Genomic DNA, 23223 nt, shown 5'->3' with positions numbered 1-23223 from the left:
CTGTGGAATGAGTAAATTGAGTTGCAAGAAAGGTCTTCTTGCATCTTTACTTTTCTGGCTGGTGCTCAGTCCCTTCTGATAGGCTTATTTCAAAGACAGTAAGTTTTTCCTCAGAGATGTATTGGCAGAAGCCTCCATTAGGACTGGGACTCCCTAGGTGGAAACTGCAGATTTAGTGGGTACAAACAAACTGCAACCAGTAACAGCAGAGTGGTGGTAGCCTATAATAGAGATTTTATTCCACTTAAATGCCATGAAGGAAAGGAAGACACGTGCATTTCATTTGGCCTAAGAAATTATTTCCTACGAAACTGATTTCACAAGGACAGCACTTTCAGGATTATGTCTGATCTGAGAGCATTAGCCATCTTTTTGGCCTTTTCTCAGGCTGCTCTAGGAATTAAAAAAAAAGTTTAAAAGCAGAAAAATATTTGTTAAACTTTTTTCTGCATGGGAGGGTGAGAGGTCTCAGATTCTATCTTAGTTGTCTCAGATAAAAATAGAATTACATTTTTTTTAGTTAGTAATCAGAAATACCAATAAATGTGGTGGTTTTCCCAAAGTAGGTGGCTTTCCATACTTTGTGGATATTCCCATGTAATAATTTTAGAGCTTGCTTCCTCATCTGAAAATGGGGATCACTGAAGTACCTAAGTCACAGGGTTGGTGTAAGAATTAAAATATCAGAAGAATCACAAGCTGCATTTCCCATCTAACAGTCTGCAATGTGTTCTGCCTTCTGGCTGGACATGGACTATCTATGCTGTTGTCTAGTCAGTTCTTCTACCTGTACGCTAGCCCATCATCCCTCTCAAGTGGGCCATTCCATCAGTGTACAAACATATGCTACTTTATTCAACTTAAAAAAGGGGGGGGCTTCTGTCTAAAATTCCTGCACATCAGTTATTGCCTCAGTTCTCTGTTTCCTCTGTAGCAAAATTCCCCTCAGAAGGGCTGTCTACACTCACTGTCTATAATTTCTCACCTTCAATTTCTTATTTAGCTATTCCAACTAGGTTTCTCCCCTGCCACTTCAGTAAACCTATTTTTCTCACTGTCATCAACAACTCCATTCTGTCCATCCTTATCGTATGGGGCTTATCGGCATCTTATGATGTGGTAATACACTACAGCCACATTCTCAGTCTGAATGTTTTCTTCACTGAGCTTCTAAGATAGGGCCTTCTATTGTTTTCCCTCACTGATCTTTTCCTCTTTGTCTCCTTTACTTCCTCTTCTTTTCCCAGCTATCTTTATTTTGGGTTGCCACTGACTTTGTCCTTGTCCTCTTCTCTATTTATTCTCATTCCTTTGGTACTTACTTCTAGTTTCAGAACTTTAAATACTAGCTACAGGCTGATGACTCACAAACACATCATTCCAGCCAGGCTTCTCCTATTCTGTGTATTTGAAAAGCCAGCAATCTTACAATATCTTGCAAGGAGTTATGTGATTCAGAGACCCATTGTGTCTGTAACCTCATATTCTTCATTTCTCTCAAGCTGCACTAGCCTGTTCCCTGGACATGTAGCCTTACTCTGCTGCTATGACCTTTGTGTCAGCTGCTATCTCTACCTGGAAAATGCTCCTCCCTATCCCGATAGCCCCATGGCTAACTTCTTTACCTTCCTTAAAGCTTTGTTCAAGTATCTCCAGACCACCTATGTAAAACTGCAACCTAACCCCATTCCTTTTACTTGTGATCTTCCTTTCCCTATAAACGTATTATTTTAACTGAGTTTTAGGAAAAAAGCTATATTGGAACATAATTCACATACCAAACAATTCACCCATTTAAAGTGTATAATTCAATGTTTTTAGTCAGAGATACTTGCAACCATCACCAATTTTGAAACACTTCATCACCTCAAAAGTAAATCTCATACTTTTTAGCTACCACCCCCCTATACCTAAGCAATCACTAATCTATCTCTATAGATTTTATACATTATGGAAATTTTATATAATTGATATTATGGAATTTAGCATAATTTTTTCAAGGCTCACCCATGCTGTAATTACCATGTAGCAGAATGAATAATATTTCAGTATATGAATACAACACACATCTTTTTGCCTGGGGTTGGCCTCAGACTGTGATGCTCCTATTGATGGCCTTCTAAACAGCTGGGATCACAGGCTTGTGCTATAACACCCAGATAATTTTTTTACCTGGGCTGGCTTGGAACTACAACTGTCGTGATCTCCGCCTCCTGAGTAGCTAGGATTACAGGTATGAGCCACCATGTGTGGCACATAATAAACTATTGTGTGGATGTATGTGTCTTTTCTCTGGGGTATATACCTAGGAATGAAATTGCTGGGTCATACGGTTAACTCTATATTACTACCAGATTACCTAATAAAGCAAGTGCACCATTTTACATTCCCATTAGCAGTGCATAAGGGTTTTAATTCTTCAACAACCATACTAATATTTTTATTATCTGCCTTTTTGACTATAGTCATTATAAGGATGTAAAATGGTATCTTTCTCATTGTGAGTTTTTTTTTTGATTGTTTTTGGCAGTATGAAGTTTTGAACTCAGGGCCTCTACCACTTGAGCCACATCCACAGCCCTCTTTTGCTTTATTTTTCAGATAGTCTTGTGCTTTTGCCTGGAGCTAGCCTCAATGATCCTCCTAACCTCTGTTTTTAAAGTAGCTGGTATTATAAGCATGCACCACCATGCCTGGCTTGATTTTTGAGACAGTCTCACTAATTTTTGCCCAGGAGGGCCTCAAACTCATGATCCTCCTTGTCTCTGACTCCTAAGTAGCTGGGATTACAATTATCTGCCCAAATTTATTTATTTATTTTGGTGGGACTGGTATTTCAACTCAGCTTTGTGACTGCAAAGTAGGTGCTCTACCACTTTGAGCCACTGCCCTTTTTTTTTGTGGTACTGGGGTTTGAACTCAGCACATACACCTTGAGCCACTCCGCCAGTCCTTTTTTGTGATGGGTTTTTTTGAGATAGGGTCTCACGAAGTATTTGCGTGGGCCAGCTTCAAATTGCAATCTTCCTGATCTCTGCCTCCTGAGTAGCTAGGATTACAGGCGTGAGCCACCATCGCCTGGCTCCCTTTCCATTTTTAATTGTTTTTTTTCTCCCACTGTTGGGTTTTAATAGTTATTTATGTATTTTAAATTAAAATATCTTATCAGATATGTAATATGCAAATATTTTTTCACATTTAAGAAGTGTCTTTTCACTTTCTTGGCAGCGTCCTTTGAAGCATACGTGTTTTAAATGTTTGAAATAGTCTAATTTATATATTTTGTCTCGTTGCTTAGTTTTTGATGTCCTAACTAAGCATTCATTGCCAAGGTGAAATTATGCTTTACCCCTGTTTTCTTTGAAAAGTTTTAGGTCTTTGATTGATCTTAAGACATTTAAGTCCTTTGATTCATTTTAAGTTAAATTTGGTATGTTGGATAAGGCAAGAAAGGGTCTAACTTCACTTTTACATGCATTCTTTCCCACTGAGTAGTCTTATCATCCTTGTTGACAGTAAGTTGACCAACAATATATCGGTTTATTTTTTGGACATTCAAGTCTATTTCATTGATCTACATCTGTTTTTATGCCAGTATAACACATTTTGATTACTATTGTTTTGTCATCAGTTTTGAAATCAACAGCTTTTTTCTTTTTTAGATATTCTGAATATCTTGCAACTCCGTATTATTCATATGCTCATTTCCTGTCTTTAAGCATATTCCATACTTTGCATATTATAGGCTTGTACATTGTCTTTTTCTCCCAGTATAATGTAACCTCCATGGCAGTAGGGTTTTTTTTTTGCTTTCATTCACAGTATAATCACAGTGCTTAGAACTGTGAAACAAATACTTATTTCATGAATAAATAAATTTCTTAAAGCACTGCTTGATACAAGTGTGTAAAAATTATATTTGTTGCTGTAATTACTTATACCATAAATTTGTGCAAGCTTTTTTTTTTATGACTACACTAAGACAGTCTTCTAAATAACCAATAACAAACACATATGGATTAGTTGGTGGTTGTTCGAAAAGAAAATAGAAAGTGCTTCCAAGTTTGCTTCTTTGAAAAAAAGTGCACAAAGAAAATAAATCTGACAAGTAAAACGAAAGTATGTTATGTGTACATCTACACTAATATTATAGGTGTTCTCTATAATCCATTTTTAATCAGTGTTCCATGTATTTTATAAAACCTAGGCAACTGCTGGTTGGTGTATCTGAATGACATATAGACAATCATGGAAGAAAAAGTAGGAAAGAACAGAAAAACAATTCTAAGACTTGTTAGGATCATAAAGATCTAGTGATTTACCTGTAGGAAAATAATTTAATAATAATAAGGCATTGGTTCACAGGGAGAATTATGTAAAAAAGTGATTTAAGGAAGCAAATTGATTTGACATAGGGAATGGGTCAGAAAAGAAGAAACGGATGTATCTTTCAGACCCAGTCACAGTGAAAGCACAAGTTTAGGACAAAGCTAAAGACAGAGTTTGTTAATATTAACAGTGTGCATGCAGAGTGGGAATAAGACTATCTAGAGTGATTTTATACATAGAATTTCTTCTGTAAACTTACATTTATTTCTTTGCTCCAATCCAATCCCTAAACTAGCTATAAAATACTGTAAGCAAATGACAATCTCTTCAATGAAAAGTGACAAACTTGGAAAGAAAGTAATAAATAAGATCTAATCATAGTCACTGAAAAGCAGCAATTTTGTAGTCAATAAATGGAAAATTTAATTTATGCTTATAGCATGGTACATATGTTTGACATGTTGCCTAAAGAAAATAAAGCCAAAATTTATAATAAATAGTGAATATAGGGAAATTCGCTACTTTTTTTTCCTTTGTTACATTAACACAGAAGTATCCATGGTTGGAGGAAAAAGGTAGGAAATAAAAAGCAGAAAAAAGAGTTTTAGAAGGGATCATTCAGAAAACAAATAATTGACAATTGCTCTTTATTATATACTATCCCATTTCTTTCCCTACCAATTTCTCAAGATAACATCTGCATCAACTTCAAATTCCTTAAGACAAAATCACTTGCTGGTAAGCAAAGTGGCTTAGATCTCCATTTGAATTTTGGTAGAATGGCCTATATTCTGAGGGTATAAATCTCCAGCTATGGTTGGGTGAAAAACAAAACAAAACAAAACAACCCTGCAGGGCCCAACCACAAGCCAAGGGAATAAAAAGGTTGTCATAACAGATATCAATAACAACTATTATCTTCAACTATAATCTTCAAAGTTTGCTGAAAAATGGACATTTTGAGGGTAAGCAATAGTGACACAGAAACCATTTCAGTGTTAATGTGGTATGATAATTACTGAAGGTCAGCAGAAAAAGTGAATTAAGTGAACCTACTCTCCAGAACTGTTGTCAAAAATAAATGCCAGGCATACTTCCAATGGTAGTGGCTTTTCCCAAGTTCTATAGTTTTTTTGTTTTAAAGCTATAAAAAGAGGAAGGACTTTACCCTAAGATTAGTGCATTTTTGTATTGGACACATAAGTAATGAGTAATTAATGAATCAAATAATTTATTTACAGCAATTTATATCAAAGTGCTCCAGCTGCATATCTTGATGTGAATAAGTCCTCAGTAAGATGCACTAGCAATCAAGTTAACATTCATTAAAGGTGAGGAGCTACCTCCTTGGGCTGGACATGCAATCTTTGTTAAGGAACTCAAGATTACATCAGGTATATCTTTTTATATCTGTAAACATACTGTCACCATGTTCCTGAAAAGACTTGATGACAATGAAGACTCTCAACACAGTTCTAGGGAACAATACAGAGTTCTGCCTAACCCAGAAGCTATCACTTACGAACAGGAAAGGGTGGCCTGGCTATCATCAAACCTAAGTTCTCTCAGACTGAAAGTATCTTCAGGTTGGCTCAACCCCAGAGGTTTATTTTAATTAATAGCTTCTTTCATGATTGTTGTGATTTTAAAAAACCCTCAAATACTTAACATATTTTTGTTTTTTGTTGTGCTAGGGATTTAACCTAGGACCTTATGCATGCTAAGCAGGTGCTCTACCACTGAACGACATCACCAGCTACCCCCTTAATCATTTTTAATTTCAATCTTAAAATAAAAAGGAACAACAGTATGTTTGACAAGTGCCAAAGAATATATAAAGACAGAATGAACAGAGACAGACAGTGAAGTCCAGGTCAAGATGAGGCATAAAACATTCTAAAATAGCCCAAATTGAACTCAATTTGCTTTTTCTCAAAGACCCTACTTCCATTCTAAATTACTATTTTGCCAAGAACTCTGACTTCTGGGGCTTTTGCAAACAATGCTTAATACATTGGCAGTTAACATAAAATAATGTACCAAAACAAATCTTTTAGGAAGTTACAGTTAAACTCAGACTCATAAGCTTTCACTTAAAAACACAAAGAACTGAGAGCGAGAGAACTTAGAAAATGATGTCAGATTGGGCTACTTCACCTGAACTCTATTGTGAGTTAGATGGATTATAATTAACTGGATAGTTTTGTTCTTAAAAGCAAAGGGAAATTCTACTTTTAAAACATTATGCTCTTGTTTGATACAAGATCTGTTATGCAGACATAAGGATAGGGGTAGAAATAATTGGAAGACAATGGGAAATGGAAAGAGATTAACATGGAAAAACAAATATAAATACAATGATCAATGGGAAAATAGAGGAGTAAACCCAAGCAGGTACTATGATTCTGAGATATATAACTATAAAAGTGTAAATAATAATTTTTTCTAGAAATTAATTTCAGAAAAATTCTATACACTTTACATAACTTGAACTACGTAAAAAAGGTATCAAGTCAGGAAAAAACATAATGAATGCTGAATGACAACAAATATAGGAGAAAATAAAATATAGATAAATGGCAAATTGTTGGGGGGGAAAGCGAGTTTTCGAGTTAATGATCTCATATACAGTATTTTGAATGATTCATTATGCAAAGGTGAAAAGGGTCCAGAGTCTAAGAAAACAATCTCCTCTATTTTAAAGATCAGGTAATTATAGCACAGATGGTATGATAATTTCATAAATAACTTGTAATCTAGTATATTGGTGCTGCTAATGCAAATTACAAATCAGTCACAAATACTATTTCTTTATGTATTTGTGACTAAACAGACACTAAATCATTTAATTGATGCTTTATTTTAATTTCACTTTGTTTTATGAAATGGTATGCAGAGAAAAATCTAAAGTCTTAGAAGACGTCTCACATATGTAATTTATAAGAACCACTGATTTGTGGCCTAAGAGGCATAATGACAGAGTAAAAATGATGTTATATGAAGCATAATCTAAAGCTCCAAAAAGCTATTTCACATCAAAAGAAATACTAGTAATCTCAGCTGGAAGAGGAAAATCATATAATAGACAACTAAGAACGAAAAGAAGGTTTCATGAAAATAGATCCTAACTTCAGGGTTTTATAGCTTTACAAAAATAAATCTATTGTTACATTCCCTGATAGGTAATTTGGTCAGCTTCAGAGCTGTGAAACAAATGTCTTGAACTGTAAGGAGTAGGATAAAGAATGCATCTTGTACATCAAACAATTAAGTTCCATCTTACTGGCTTGTCAGGTATTTATCAGCAACTTTAAATCCAAGAATTATGGGAGCTCAAGATAGCTGGCATTTTTGGGTTCATGGACACTTTGTCTATTCCTAAAAATCTCCAGGGCACAGAGACTGTCATTTCATCTGGTAATCCATTATAGCACTCAGCAACCTACCCATCAACAAGTATACTTTATTTCTTCCCTTATCCATCTTGGAAGATCTTGATACAATGCCTTTTATTTTCCCCAACTGAGCAAACTTGGTGATGCAACATGTTTTTTTTTAGTTCTTCAGTCATTACACTTGTTTTTATTACCCACAGAGGAAAACAGTTAATTCTAAAATGGCTTTTATGTACCTTCCTGCCTTTATAATTATGAAGGAGGAATTTTCATAAGCCTTTCAATAATGTCCTGAGATATAGATCATAAGGTGAATCTCTTTGGCTGTGGCAACTCCAGTGCACAAAGGATTTGTGGATCTTGAGGGAGAATGGTTTAGGTTTCTTCAGAGAAGAAACTATAATTTTCTCTAGTCCATATGCCTTAAATATTCCCTCAAAATCCATAAAACTGTCTCTCTCCATTAATATTTATATTGGCTCTATCTAAATTACACAAAAGCAGGGAATTAATCTGAATTGACACAAAGCAGGGAACAGGCAGCCACTTTTGCTAGATAATTTCAAGAACTCTTCTATCGAATGTTGCTCAGAATGATCCTGAAAGCAGCTACACCTCAGCCACAATGACTCTCATGGTTCTAGTTCATCATCTTCCCCTACAGGACAGCTCACTGAATGAAGTTTCTCATGTTTGTGTGGAAAACAAGAGGAACATTTTCCTGCAATCTTTAGACCTATGGTAAAATTGGAAGATGGCAATATTGTTGTTTTGAGTAGAACAACCCTTCATTTTGCTTGAATGGCCTGAGTTGGGTAGGATGTTTGGAATCCCAACTCCTGCCCATAAATGTCAACAGTGGTCACAGGTGTTGAGACCACCCAACATGCCTCCACTTTTCAGTCTCCTTTTGGACAGAAGTGTTGTCCCTAATGAGTGTTGAGACCCACCCAAGTCATGTTGGTAATTTTAAGAGATTCCATTTTAGAGATAGGAGAAGCTGACAGTCTTAAAAATTAATATGCTAAGAAAAGCATTTTTGTAAATTTAACAAAAGCAATAAAATTTATAGCTAGAGTTAATATAGGTTTTTCATCTTCATTTGATCTACACTTCCAGTGAAGAATACTATCTACATCAGGCAAATAGAAGGATTCCATAGTCCCACAGACTCCAACATGTTGTAGACTCAAGAAACAGAAGAACTGAACTCACTCAGCAATTTCTACTCAACAAAAGCTCAACATCCTAAATGAGAGCTCTGGGGAGCAGAAGGTCAACGACCATGTATAAACTTTTGGAAAAACTTACCTTTACGAGCAAATATGTAGACTGAGAGGCAAAGGACAGAGGTTAAGGAGAATTATGAAGGACAAAAGGGAAAAGGTAGGGACCAAGATAATCTTGGAAATCAACCTGAAATTCCGACTCCTCATTGCCTCAATTCTAAATTTAATTACTGTACTCATCTAAAGGAAGCTATAGAAGCTTAGCCAAGGAGTCAGCTGAGATTCTGACATTGCAGGGCGGTATAGGTTATAGCTAACCTTTGCTGGTTTTAGTCGGTTCTGAGCACATATTTCCAGTCTTCTTCTTTTTTCTTGAGATGGGTACACATTTTCGGTCAAATGTAACAGGACTATATTGAGGGAGGCTGTTGAATTTCTTTTCAAATTCTTCATCCAGCTTTGTTGAGCTATTAAAATGGGGAGAAAGGAACCAATCAACATATGACCAAATATTTAAGCACAAAATTATGAGATATCCATATTTGAAAATGTCCTAGAAATTAGGACATCTTAAATAAATTCTGTGCAAAGAAGAAAACACCTTTTTGGAAATGTTTGAAATTTACCCAGTTTGTTTTTTTAAAATAAACTCACATGATAGGTTATTATGTTAGAAAAGTGGGAACATCATTTAAAAATATTAGAATATGCATAAAATGAGGAATTTGCCATTCTCTCCATTGGCAGGAGAATTTCTCCTGACCTTCAATACAAAGTATACTTTATTCAGACATTTTCTCATTGTAATAATTCATATACATGCATATGCACTGACAAATTCATTGGTAATATGATATACTGGGAATTTTGTAAGATGAGTTTTTAAAAAATGTTTATCAAGTAGTGCTTAGTTAAAACATACACAAATAAAAAGCATACATTTGAATATTAGGGGAAAATTCGGGAGATTTAACCAGATGAAGATAAAACACTCAATGAGCAAAGTAAAGCCAGTTTTCAATGAACACTGGCAGAGAGGCAACACCACTTTAACTTAAACTACAAATGACTTTAAAAATGCCCCTGGCAGTATTGGGAAATCTCTGGACTGGCTTTGACTGCGAGGTCTCTCAGCAATGGTAGCATGCCTGCTGTACCCTAGGCTGGCTGTTAGCTTTCATTTAGTGAGACTCATTAACTAAGGTACATTCTAGACAGATGGAAGAAGCTGCAGAAGAACTGCTGTGCTTGGTAGACAGGAAATGGAGCATGTATGAGGAAGGGAAGCATAGCTTTGGTACAACCTTTAAGAAGCTAACACACACACACCATACACGCTAATCTCTTTTTAGGAGATTTTCAAAGATTGTTTCATTTATCACTCTCACATAACTCAGCAGTTTCTTTTATTTTGGTGTGGGGGCAGTACTGGGGTTTTAACTCAAGGCCTTGTGATTGTTAGGCAGGCACTCTACCATTTGAGCCACATCCCCAGCCCAACTCAGCAGTTTCTAAGAGAAGTAGCAGAGACAGTTTTGTTGAGGAGTCTTAGTGCTTTCGTTATTCCCCTAGTACTTCTTTAAGACTTGCTTCTTTCTTGGCACTGAGACTTGCAAGGCATCAGCAGTTCTTCCAGAAGATACAGAGCATTGGTCTAGATACTCAAAGATCACTTTTTTTTTTTTTTAAAAAGGTAATTCTACATTTGAAAGTATCATTTGACAGTGACAAATGGGAGGATTTTCATGTGATTATTTAGGCCTAATGTAAGCAAAAGTAATTTAAAGTACTTTGGACTTTTAAAATATTAGAAATGAAATATATAAAATGACAAAATAATATTTCAACATAAATAATCTTAGAAAGCCAGCACCCTGAGAAATAATTTTCACCCTCCCATTTTATGATGATCTAGAGTCTTAGAATTAACTGAAAGTTAAAGCACTGTAATTTCCAAGAAAAATACTACCTCATTCCATAAATAGAAATGCAAATATTATGAGAAAAACAAAATACACTCAATTCGTAAAATTTGCATACCTCTAAACAGGCTCATGAAAAATATGGAGAATTATTTCCTCTCCATGTATTCTTTACAAATTGGGTTAATGAGAAATCTCAAAGAATTTTCAAAACAGTACACCTGAATATGCAGATATTTTCCTCACCAATATAAAGTACTGCATCTCCTAACTTACTAACAAAATGCTTTATATTGAGATTGTTATTAAGAGTCTGTGGCATAACATTAATTGTGAAATAATTCTTAAATGACTTTATCTTGGTATGTGTCATTGCTTACTTAAGTAATACATGTCAATGCATAATGTTCCCTGTACCAGGAGAATACTCAACACAATTTTTTTTTTCTGCAGCAACAGAAGATAGTTTAAAACAAGTCAAGGTTACAGGTAGAAGCATAATTTTATTTACTTCATATTTCCCGCCTGTCATATTGTTTTATAAACATATGTACATACATTTAGAAATCTTATAAAGAAATATAAACGTAGTATAATACCTATAGTATACAAAATGGGCAAGATGTAAATATACTAGTAATATCCATCCTAAGTTTCAGATGGCAAAGTGGGTTCTAGCAATATTAAGTGATGTACAATATCAGACTATTGCTATGTGGTGGGCATCAATTCAAACTCAGGCCCAAGTTTAAAATCTATATATAATTTGCAGTTGGACTATGATTACAGGCACTTACCCAAGGAGCGAGTCTTCCTTTGGCTTTGTCTTCTTGAACTTTTTGCTCCCACTGGTCCCACTCTGGTTAAATGTCCAGCTTTCTTCACTCCAACACCCTTCATGATCAGAGGAGTTTCCTTTTCCTGAACTTCGTTTACCTAAAGATGTTCAACAAAAAGAATACGCTCAGAATATTTGGTTGGGGGAGATCATTTCAGCTGCTTTGCAAGAGACTTCTTGACTCCTAGATACCATTTTCATGATGCTATGATGATTCATGTGGGGCTACCTTTAATAGTGGAATCTGTGAAACTGTGACTTATAACCTGTGAGATAAATAGTTGTGTTATAATTCAACAGGTACTACAGGGCTCAAGACACAGTCTAATTGCTGCCTTGTTTTCCATTTGAGAATCAGCTTAAAGCATGTGAGTCCTTTGCTGATGATAGTATTAATTCTAATTCCCCCAAAACTCATTGTAGTGAGTAACTATTTTACTATCAAGCTATTTTTCATTCAGGGCTTATTAGACTTAAGACTCACACATCTCTTGTTGAAATATAGCTTGGCAAGAGCTAGTCCCATGGCCAGATGCTATATTCTAAAATAGATGAATTCATAGGAAACAGTCTATGGAATAAAGGTGTACATGTTAACTAGTTTCTGAACAAGGTCATGTTTTAAAGAATACTTTAATTACAGTTTTGATTACCTAATGGAGAGGGCTAGGTAGAGTATTTGCTTCTGGATCTACAGAGCAAGATTCTACCAAATTTATCCACTTCCATCCATTTTTAAAACCAAACCAAAAGCACCATTCAATACTAATCCTTTAAAACAATGAGCCAACCTATAGCAGTAAAACAAAAATGTTTATATACTTTGAGTATCTATGTCCTGAGAACGACCTATAAAATAGTACACTCTCTCCTTAATGGTGCTAGAAAACAAATAGGTAACTGACAAATGAATATAATCTAAACCATACAAATGTATGATACAAGAACCACACAAATGTAAGATACTATTTTGATACCATATTGTTCTTTATGGTGGCTCTTTTCAATAGGTCTAAAGGAAAAATTCTGCTTGATTTTAATATTCTTTTCAGGTTTGTAGAAATCACTTACCTCTATCAACATTAGCTCTCAGAGAAGTAAGCATGCCCTCTGACACCAGGGTTTTATAAAGAGCACCTTTGCAAGACCTCTCAGATTTCCTGGAGCCACCAGTCTCTATTTTTCTGTGACAGTCACTATCCTCAGGCTTGGCCTGTCCTGCTAGGTTGGGTGGTAGTGCACCCTCTGTGGGGGTCAATGGTTCTGCTTTTATACCCTCTGGCACCTCACCAGAAATGTTCTTGCTGGCAGAAATACTAATGAAATCTGGAGGTCTTGACTCTTTGGTGATGTCTGAGGATTTCTCTTTTGTGATTTTCTTCTCTCTTGATTTCACTTTTTTCTTTGGTGGCTTAGCATCCAACATGCTTCCCTTGCCACTTGAAGATGTGCGGACCTTCTTTTTTGGGGTTTCTCCAAGTTTGTCAACACCCCAATCTCCTTTTGCAACAGCTTCAATGGTGTATATGACACTCTCAATGTCAGATTCTGAAGACTGTCTCTTCTTGCATGTCTTCTTAGGTGTGGATTTATCATTTCCATGTCGATCTGTTTTGCTTTTCTTCTTTTTCTTTTTCAGCTTTTCTGGTTTGTTTAGTGCAGTGGGATCCTCAATGATCATAATTCCATGAGGATGGCACATGTCCTTTTTACCCGGAACGTCACTTATTATTATTTTGCTACTGGCAGAGTATGAAAAATCAGGGAAGTGACTATATTTTTGATCTTCCTGTAATTCTTCCTTTCTAATTTCTTTGGGGTCTTCCATTTTTATAGCCATTTCATCAGCCATTTGTAGCTCTTCAAAATTTCTCAATTCCTTAGACTCTCTTCCATTGTCCTTAGCTGATTTTTCAAATTCTGCTTCCTTTTGCAACCCAGTGTCATCTGCTTTGTCCATTTTTATTTCTCTTCCTTCCTTTTCCTTTTCCAATTCTATAATTCTTCCATCATCTGATTCTCTTGCTTTTATGAGCTTTGTTTCTTCCATTTTCATCCCCTCTGATGCCAGGCACATCTAAACAGTTAAAAAACGGTGAAAAGCACAAAAATATGCTCATTAATCTATAATCAAAATGAGTTTTAACTTTTCAATCATATTCCCTTTAAATAATAAAACAAAGTCCAAAATTTGTAGTATTTGGCCCACTTCTGCCAAACTAACTTAAAATGACTCAAGTTAAAAAAAGGATGTAGGCAATGTGATATACTCAGTCTTTAGTCAAGCATATATCTGACTTGTCATTTTCTAGCATCACAAGAAGTTTTTCTAGGAAAACAAGATTTGGTAAGAAGATGGGATTCATAGGTGAAAGACCAAATTTGAGTCTCAGTTATACTGCACGTTAATTTTGTGGTACTGAATGAGTCACTTATTCCTTACTTCCCCATGACTTTATAAGATGGGAGCAAGCCTATCTGAGAGGATTTTGTGAAGTTTAAGTAATAAGATGTGCTTAGTACCTAACTGTCCCAAAATTCTGTTCAAATGTTTGCCACACATCCCTCAAATAAGGAAAATAGCAGTAACTTCTACCTAGAAATTAGAAATGATATGATGATTCATTAAACTAGAAAGATTCTGATTAATGAACAAACATTACAGGCCACAAATGCTGACATACAATTCTAAAACCACAAAAGCTCTGAAAATAGTTTTGTTTTGTTTTGATCTCATTTAGCAGCAAATGTGATCTGATCTGAATTTACTTGGCTGCAGATTCTGACCTGAACCAACTGAAACAGTTTAATGTCAAACAATTTATCTCACTTACTGTGACCTTTCGTATTTTTTTTGCTATCAGAATATTCATGCATTTGAATATGCACTGGAGAAATTACATAGATTAAGATACATTTACTACATTATGTTTTTAGAATCTGAAAAATTGTGAATACCAATACACAGATGGTCCCCAATTTAGTTAACTTCTAAAATTTTTCATCCAAAATTCCCAAATTTCACAGAAAGGACATTCAAAGGGAAGGATGTCATCTTCCTCTCCAGCTCTCAGGCACTTTGAAACCTCACTCTAAAACTGTTTTTTAGAAGGGAAAACTGTAGCTTATTGCTAAATTAATTTGCAGTATCTGGGTTTTCATTCATAAACACCGGACTGCAAGCTCCCAAATGCCAGGCCTCAAGAAAGACACCAAACATACAAAAATCAATACAGTCAGGTTTCTGCTTTTGAGGAATTTATCAAGAGGAGGAGGATGTTAATTTGGTCAAGAGCAACCCAGGAAGTCTTAGTCATAACATAATTACTTTACTTTAGCAACTCAGAGGGGAAAGAACATTGGAACTTGCTGAATCAGTACAAAATCAAGCTGATTGGTTTTAAAAATCATATTAACAAATGGCAGGTTGTCAGAGATCATTAACATTCTTATATAAAGTTCATTTTTAAAGGTAGGTAATACATTCAATTAAATATAAGATACTCTTTTGTCTCTTTTTTTTTTCTTTAGCATTTTCAATGCATCCCAAACCTTTCTGAAGAATTACATTATTAGTTAGACTGGGAAGAAACTGGAGAAGGGGTGGGAGAAGGAAGATACTGCATTTAAAAAAAATGAACATGACAAGAATGCTCAGCCCTTTGGAGCATTCCTAGGGAAGATCTGAAATATGAAGGATTCACAACAGAGCTGTCTTTTTTAGGAACTGAAGAAAAGCTACCTTTTAGAACTTAGTAACTATGAAGACTGAGAACTTCCCTTTAATCATAACCCAACTAGAAATAAACCCAAAGCAAAATGTTATCTTAAGTTAATTTTAAAACACTAACATATTCAATCTTCTGCATGTTTTGTTCTTATGGAAGAAATTGTTTTCATATCAATTTTGAAATAATTTGTTTTTCTTCTCAACTATCCTAGCCCGTCATGAATAACTATCTCATGTTGGCAGAAAGACTAGTTTTAGAAAGAAGGCCAGAATAGTATTGTCAAGTTAAGTTTTATGTTTTGTCAAGCACTGCCACTCTGGTGGCCTTTAATAGGTCATTTCAGGGACCTTTTATCATGTAGGTGCTGGTTTTTACAGTGCTATGGTGACATTTTCATTTGCACAAGTTCAACTTAGCAAACCTAATAATACTTTGTAAATTCTATTCTCTTCTTCCATATTTCAAAATGATTCTCCTCATCACCCAACAGGATTCTAGAGCTAGGAATGAAATGGAACACATGCAGACATTCACTCTGGGGACATATTCTGAAAAACAGCATAATATTTCTTGTGTATGTAATTACACCAGACACAAGTCATGCTCTTCTTCCTCTTTCAGGCTCTGAAAACTTTCTTTACTAGTAGAGTATGTTAATCCTAAATTATAAGAAAAACAATTATATTACTGGAGATGTAATTATACAAGTAAAACAAACACCTTGGAATTTAAAAACACAGATGACACTAACCAAAAACCAAATCAGATTCTGAGAGTTGGGTGTTACGCTAGAGGTTGTCTAATATGACCTTTTTCTAAAAGCAGGAATTCACTATACTAGTCTTTCTGAGAATTAATCAACATCTGTACAAAGACAGTGAACATGTCACTCTATCAGAGAGAAAGTCTATTTGATATTTTTTAATATTAGGAAAATTTGATCACCTTTTTAGTCTTAGTTACTGAAGGGAGGATAGGCTTTACTGAAAGAGCTGGGTAGCACAGCTTGCTTAGAGCCACACTGAAAGCTATGAAACTCAGACTTGAACCCAAAGGAACAAACAGAAGCTGAGAAAAGGGGTACAATTGGGGTACTGTGAGGCAAAAGAGAATGAATATATACAAACATGACTTGTTAATGAAATAAAGCTTTATAAGGGTTGAAGAAAATGGATACTTCAATTGTTTCACACACCAAATGAGAAATAGAATTACTTGTTAGTTGGTAGGGAAGGTAGGTTGTGGGGAGCAGATTATGAGAAGCCTATGAGAACGTGTCATAAGCACAGCTGTGCTCAATGATCTACAGGCTGAGTTTGGCATGGCCTCAGCTGCAAAAGAGAGGGAAGTGAAAAATTCAGCATAGCTGCTTTCCTAAGTTGTTAACCTTCAGAGAAGTAGAACGCAGGTTTCTCTTGTTACAATGTCATGCCCCCCCCCAACCGCAACTGTTGCTCCACCTCCTTGTTTACCACTGGATATAAAAGACTTGCTGAAGGAAGATGTGGAGGTTTTTTGATGGAGGATTTTTTGATGGAGGATGGATTGATTGGTGGGCTGCTTGCAAGAATGATGGAGCTGGTGGGCCGCTGAGTTATGCTAGAGATTAAAGGGAACATGGAACAGCGCAAGTCTGCACCGAGAACTTCATACATAGGCTTTAGAAAACCTAAGCTAAAGAAAAGCTAAAGAGAACATGGGACAGTGCAAGTCTAAGGACCGACACTTTAGGAGTTATGCTAATGCAGTTTCTAGCCGTGGCTGCTGTTGTTTGTCTGCAACAAACAACAAAGACTTTGAGAGTAAAGGGAACATGGGACAGTGCAAATCTGAGAACTTAGACTTTAAGAAAGCAAAAGAGAAAACATGGAATAGTGTGAGTCTAAGGAAAGAGACTTAAAAGAATAGAAAAGAAGCAAGATTTTAAAGAATTGTAAAGGAGTAAGGCCTTAAAGAATAGAGAAGAAAAGAGAAATAAAAGAAGAGTCAACACACATGGCCCCAACTTTCTGCATATCTATCTTCTATCTTTTGTCCCTTCTGCATCTCTAGTCACCCCCAGTTAGGACAGTTAGGTTGGTAGAACAGGAGTGTGAAAAAGCTCCCTCCAGTAGCTATTTTTTAATGGGTCCCAGAGAAGACTTTTTTTTCTCTTTATACATAACACATTTTTTGGCTTGTATTGGGCTTGTGCTCAATTAAAATCCCAAATTTCTTTTTTGCCTGCATAATATCCTGGAAAGCTTGGCCTCTACTATTTTATATTTTTGTAATTGATTTATGTTTTGTACCTAGAGGCAAGAATTCCCATTCTTCCTTATAAACTTACTCTTTCAAAACTTGAATTATCTTCCACTTTATATTAAACACACTTTATAGAGCTGCTTTTTTGTGTCTCTGTCTGTATCTTTGGTAGCAATGTTGAGTAGCACATACGCAAGTATGGAGCCTTTCAGCAAACCTCCTGATTCCTTGCATCAGATATTTTTTGAACATTCATAAACTTCAGCAATCTAAGAATGCTTTGTAATCCAGTGTAAACTCCCATTTTGTTCAGAGGGATATTATGATGTTATCTGTTATCTGTCAAAAGACTTCCTGAAATTAGAATACAGTATGCCAACAGCATTCTCTTAGCTTGTTTTTATAATCAACCATAATAACAAACAGAAGATGAGGCTGGCTTACTAGTCAGGATCTAACTATGCGAGCAGAAACACCTTAAACCATAACTAGCAGAGGGAATTTAATGCAGGGAATAGATTTGTTACATAGGTCATGGATGACTAAGACACCTGGACAGGAAGTGGTGAGAGAACCCAGAGATTAGCAATAGCAGGGAGATATGGTAGAGAAAAGGGGTAAAGAATGTTCATGAACCCAGGGGCAGGTGCCTAGCGGAAGAAGGAAGCAGAGTGGGCCTATCTGGAGGGAGTGGGAAAATGGCAGAAATGCTATTTTTGCTTTGCCCTGACATCTTCTCACCTCTTCTCTATATACCCTTGCCTGTTTTTTCCTCCAGTTACCTAATTTCTCACCAGTGTCTACCACTGGCTGAATCCAGATAAAAGCTGAGGACAAAGATGCAGAGGAAAGGTAGTCAACAGCCATTTGGCATATAAGACAGAAACAGAGCACAATGACCTTTAGGAAAACTCTGGTAATTCCCAGATTTCATCTTCTTTTTTATGAGTTCAAACATTATTAGAATAATTTCAAAAGTTTTTAGGAAAAAATATCCTACATTGTAGGAATCGTGCTTATTCTTTTCGAAAATTAGAATGAAGATTTGAAGATTTTCCATGTTTGTTCTTAATGAGTTCTTCCATAACTTGTCAAAGATTGCCAAAAGTGAGACAATTTTTATTTGTAAGGTCTTATTAGTATCCTACAACTGATTTTCCTGCTGTAGGAAATCTGAATTAATATACTAAGACCATTTTACTGTAGCTTATTCTAACTGGTTTAATACATACTCATTTTTCTTTACACTTTCTGTTTGGATATAATTTCCCTGACCCCCACCGCACAAGGTGGCAAAACAATAATTACGTAGTTTCATTTTTTCTTGTTTTTGTGTTAGCTTTACTTCCTCTAATCTAGAGACAGCCAATTTCTTTCAATCTTTAATTATAAACAGTTAAAATAACATGAAGGTTTTTTTCTGTTTGTTTTTGCCAACCAGAGCTCACAGTGGATTTTAGTGTATTTTTTCCTGTTAATTGATAGCATTCTTTTGTATTTCTTTTTAGTTATTGGTTATACAAAGTTCATACTCTTGTACAGATAAGTTCAATAGTGTTTATAGGTAATCATAATTTGAAAAAAATATTCCCTGTTCTTTTACTGAAATGTGTATAATAGTGCATAGTGAAGTGTGTTTTGTGTAGCAGGGAGGGAAAAAATGGGTGTGGGGGGAGAAATGAGAAAGGGGAGAGAGAGAGAGAGAGAGAGAGAGAGAGAGAGAGAGAGAGAGAGAGAGACTGAGATTTTCTCATTGACCTTGAGCCTTAGTATAGTTCCTCAGTTTTTTGAAACTCACTTTTCATTAAATCTAAAGGGATACACACACACACACACATACACACACACCTGAACCCTTGCTTTTGGTATTTATTCCCTACTATATTTGGCATTTCCATATGACATAAACAAAACCTGGGAAGAGATACGGATATAACAACTCTAATAACATGCCTTCACTCTTGGAGGTGAGCAAATTATATGTTGAGAGGCAGTTTCAAAAGGCAGAGATTCTGGAGCTAGATTGTGTAGCCTACAGATGGGTTCTGTCATTGATTTTCTATGTGGATGGAGAGGCCACTGCCAAGTAAGATTATTCATGGGATTTCCCAAAACCTTTCTGTACTCAGTTTACCAACATATAAATTGTAGGTATATTTCTTGCCTTAGGAATACTATGACGTGCAATGACACACACACTAGAACTTTTCCTAGTACAAAGCAAAATAATGTACTCTGATGACCATCTGCCTGGGGCCTTACGCTATAGAGAATATGTTAGAATAATGTTATTACTATTACTAGTAATATTCATACTGGTTTCATCAGTAGCATGCTTTAAGCTTGGCAGACTAACTGTTTTGCTCTAAATTTCTATACCAGGGTTGATAGATTCTACAGGGACAGAAAAAAAATCCATGCACAATAAAATTAAACTCAAAAGGATCTCAATCAATTTTCTTTCAGGAAAAAAATATAAAAAACACAGAAGCAAGCTCAGTTCTACTTTTAAGTACAAGTATATCTACTTGTATCTACTTTGGGTGAATTAAGCTCCATACATTAGTGGAACTTACAAATGTGGACACAAACTACATTATGCACACAGGATGAACATGCACACAATCATAAAAGAACATAAATAATCCCTGTTAAGATGCCCCTTAACAGAGAGTTGGTTGTTAATCAAAACTTGAAATAGTACACGACATAGTAAATGACAATTTCTTCTTCTATTATTATTTTAGGTTGGACAGTAACCTTCTTTAGAAGTGAGAACAGAAAATCATCTGGACATATTCCGGGACAGAATTCCCACAGCTGTATTCAAAGAAGTTAAAATGCTAATTAGCATTTTAAATCAAATGGTATTTTTTCTAACTATAACTCAGAGGGCATAGAATGTATTCTGTTCATCTCTGTATTCTTCTCCAAAAATATCTCTGCACCTTTTAAAAAGGAGGCATTCAACAGATAACTGTGTTAAATTGAATGGTTCATTAGCTCTTGGTCTAAATGAAACTGAATTTTAGACTGATGAGTCTAAAATGCATCCTGATTCAAACCAGGAGTTACTTTGTGAGTTGATAAAAAACAAAACTAGTTATGACCAGCTTAGACCAACAATCACAGTGCCCTTCTTTACACCTCACAAGAGCATCAGTGAAAATAATTAAGAAATATTTAAAATTTTTCTCTGCCAGCAGAAACTACATGTAGATTTCTCAGTATTTTGTGCAGTGGGAAAACTGATGGTGATGTACTGGAAGAAATGTAACTCACTCCCAGAAGGAAAACAAAAAACTGGTATGCTGATTCTGAGGTACTAAGGTTGTGTATGTTGGACCAATGTATATAAGTGATTATCTCTTCAAAATGATTACAAAGACAAAGCTCAAAAGAAATATTAAAGGGGTGAGATGAAATGTGTAGAAGAGAGATTACATTTTTATATTCTTATGTCCAGGGAGGCTGTCAATTTTAGTCTAGGTAAGAACCTATCAAGTAATTCTAGCTACTCGGGTGGTGGAAGTAGGAGGACTGAGGCCCAAGGCCAGCCCCAGGCAAAAGTGTGAAACCCTATCTGAAAAACGAACTAAAGCAAAAAAGGCTGGAGATGTGACTCAAGTGGTAGAGCTGCTTGCATAGCAAGACAAGGCCCTGAGTTCAAACTCCCATGCCACCATCACAACACAACACAACCCAACCCAAGTAAGAAAGCAACTTAGACTCAGGGTTTGTTATTGGGGATTCACTTTAAAGGCATAATCAACCTGTGCTGCATCAAGCTTTTATTTTTTGAATCAGAAACACTGTAAATGTATTATGTTAAGATGCTGGCTCATTTCTTTAGTATGTCCTGCTTTAAAAGACTTAATGAGTCTTTAAGGTATAGGATCATATTGTCTGCAAGTAAGGATAATGTGACAAGTTTCTTTACCTATTTGTATTCCTTTTATTTCTTCTTCTTGCCTAATTGCTCTGGTTAGAAATTCCAGTACTATGTTGAATAGGAGTGGGGATAGTGGGCACCCTTGTCTCGTTCCTGATTTTAGGGGGAATGGTTTCAGTTTTTCACCATTAAGTATGATGTTGGCTGTAGGTTTGTGATATATAATGCCTTTACAATGTTGAGGTACATTTTCTTAGAGCTCTATTTTCTTAGAGCTTTTATCATGAAGTGTTGGATCTTGTCGAAGGCCTTTTCTGGATCTATTGAGATGATCAAGTAGTTTTGTCTTTGCTTCTATTGATGTGCTGTATTACATTTATAAATTTGAATATGGTGAACCACCCCTGCATCCCTGGGATGAAGCTGACTTGGTCATGGTGTATGATCTTTCTGGTATGTTGCTGGATTCGGTTTGCCATTATTTTATTATGGATTTTTGCATTGATATTCATTAAGGAAACTGGCCTGTAGTTCTCCTTTTTGGAGGAGTCTTTATCTGGTTTTGGGATGAGAGTAATACTGGCTTCATAAAATTAGCTAGGCAGTGTTCCTTCCCTTTCTATTTCATGGAACAGTTTAAGGAGAGTTGGTATTAGTTCTTTAAATGTCTGCTATAATTCAGCAGTGAATCCATCAGGTCCTGAACTTTTCTTTTTAGGGAGGCACTTGATTGCTGCTTCAATTTCTTCTTGTGTAATAGATTTATTCAGGTGATTAATATCTTCTTGGTTCAGTTTTGGGTGGTTATAAGTTTCTAGAAATCTGTCCATTTCTTCAAGATTTTCAAATTTATTAGAGTATAGGCTCTCAACATAGTCTCTGATGATTTCCTGGATTTCTGTGGTATTTGTTGTTCTCTCCCCTTTTGCACTTCTGATTTTACTGATTTGGGTTTTTCCTCTCCTGATTTTAGTCAGGTTTGCCAGGGGTCTGTCAATCTTATTTATTTTTTCAAAGAACCAGCTTTTTGCTTCATTGACTCTTTGTATGTTTTGTTTGTTTGTTTCTATTTCATTGATTTCAGCCCTTACTTAAATTATTTCTTTCCTTCTGCTTGTTTTGGGATTTGCTTGCTCTTGTTTTTCTAGGAGTTTAAGCTGTAGTATAGGTCATTGATTTGAGATCCAATACCTTAAAGACCCAAAAAACTCTACCCAAAAACTCTTAGACACCATAAACAGCTACAGTAAGGTGGCAGGATACAAAATCAACCCACAAAATTCATTAGCTTTTCTATACACCAATAATGAACAAACTGAGATGGAAGTTATGGAAACAATTCCATTTACAATAGCCTCAAAAAAAAATCAAATACCTAGGAGTAAATTTAACAAAGGATGTGAATGAACTCTACAAGGAGAATTACAAACTCCTGAAGAAAGAGATCAAGGAAGACTACAGAAGAGGGAAAGATCTCCCTCCCATGCTCATGGACTGGTAGAATCAACATAGTAAAAATGGCTATACTACCGAAAACAATCTACATGTTTAATGCAATTCTCATCAAAATCCCAATGACTTTCATCACAGAGATTGAAAAATCCACTCTAAAGTTCATTTGGAAACACAAGAGACTGCGACTA

At 35.6% G+C, this 23223-nt stretch overlaps 1 protein-coding gene across 14 annotated transcripts in view; it reads right to left on the bottom strand.

The window, feature by feature from the left end:
- The window catches only part of Bbx (BBX high mobility group box domain containing), a 247211-nt gene that overhangs the window by 20042 nt on the left and 203946 nt on the right, over positions 1-23223 (bottom strand). For all 14 annotated transcript variants that reach the window (XM_020182314.2, XM_020182315.2, XM_020182313.2 and 11 more), the window contains 3 exons: positions 12785-13790; positions 11673-11811; positions 9272-9420 (listed from right to left, as the gene is read on the bottom strand). In XM_020182314.2, coding sequence (XP_020037903.1) covers positions 9272-9420; positions 11673-11811; positions 12785-13790 — 1294 coding nt within the window. The remainder of the gene's footprint in view (positions 1-9271; positions 9421-11672; positions 11812-12784; positions 13791-23223) is intronic.

Source organism: Castor canadensis, chromosome 5 (genome assembly GCF_047511655.1).
Source record: "Castor canadensis chromosome 5, mCasCan1.hap1v2, whole genome shotgun sequence".
NCBI lineage: Eukaryota > Metazoa > Chordata > Mammalia > Rodentia > Castoridae > Castor > Castor canadensis.
This window is presented reverse-complemented; position numbering and strand designations above follow the sequence as displayed.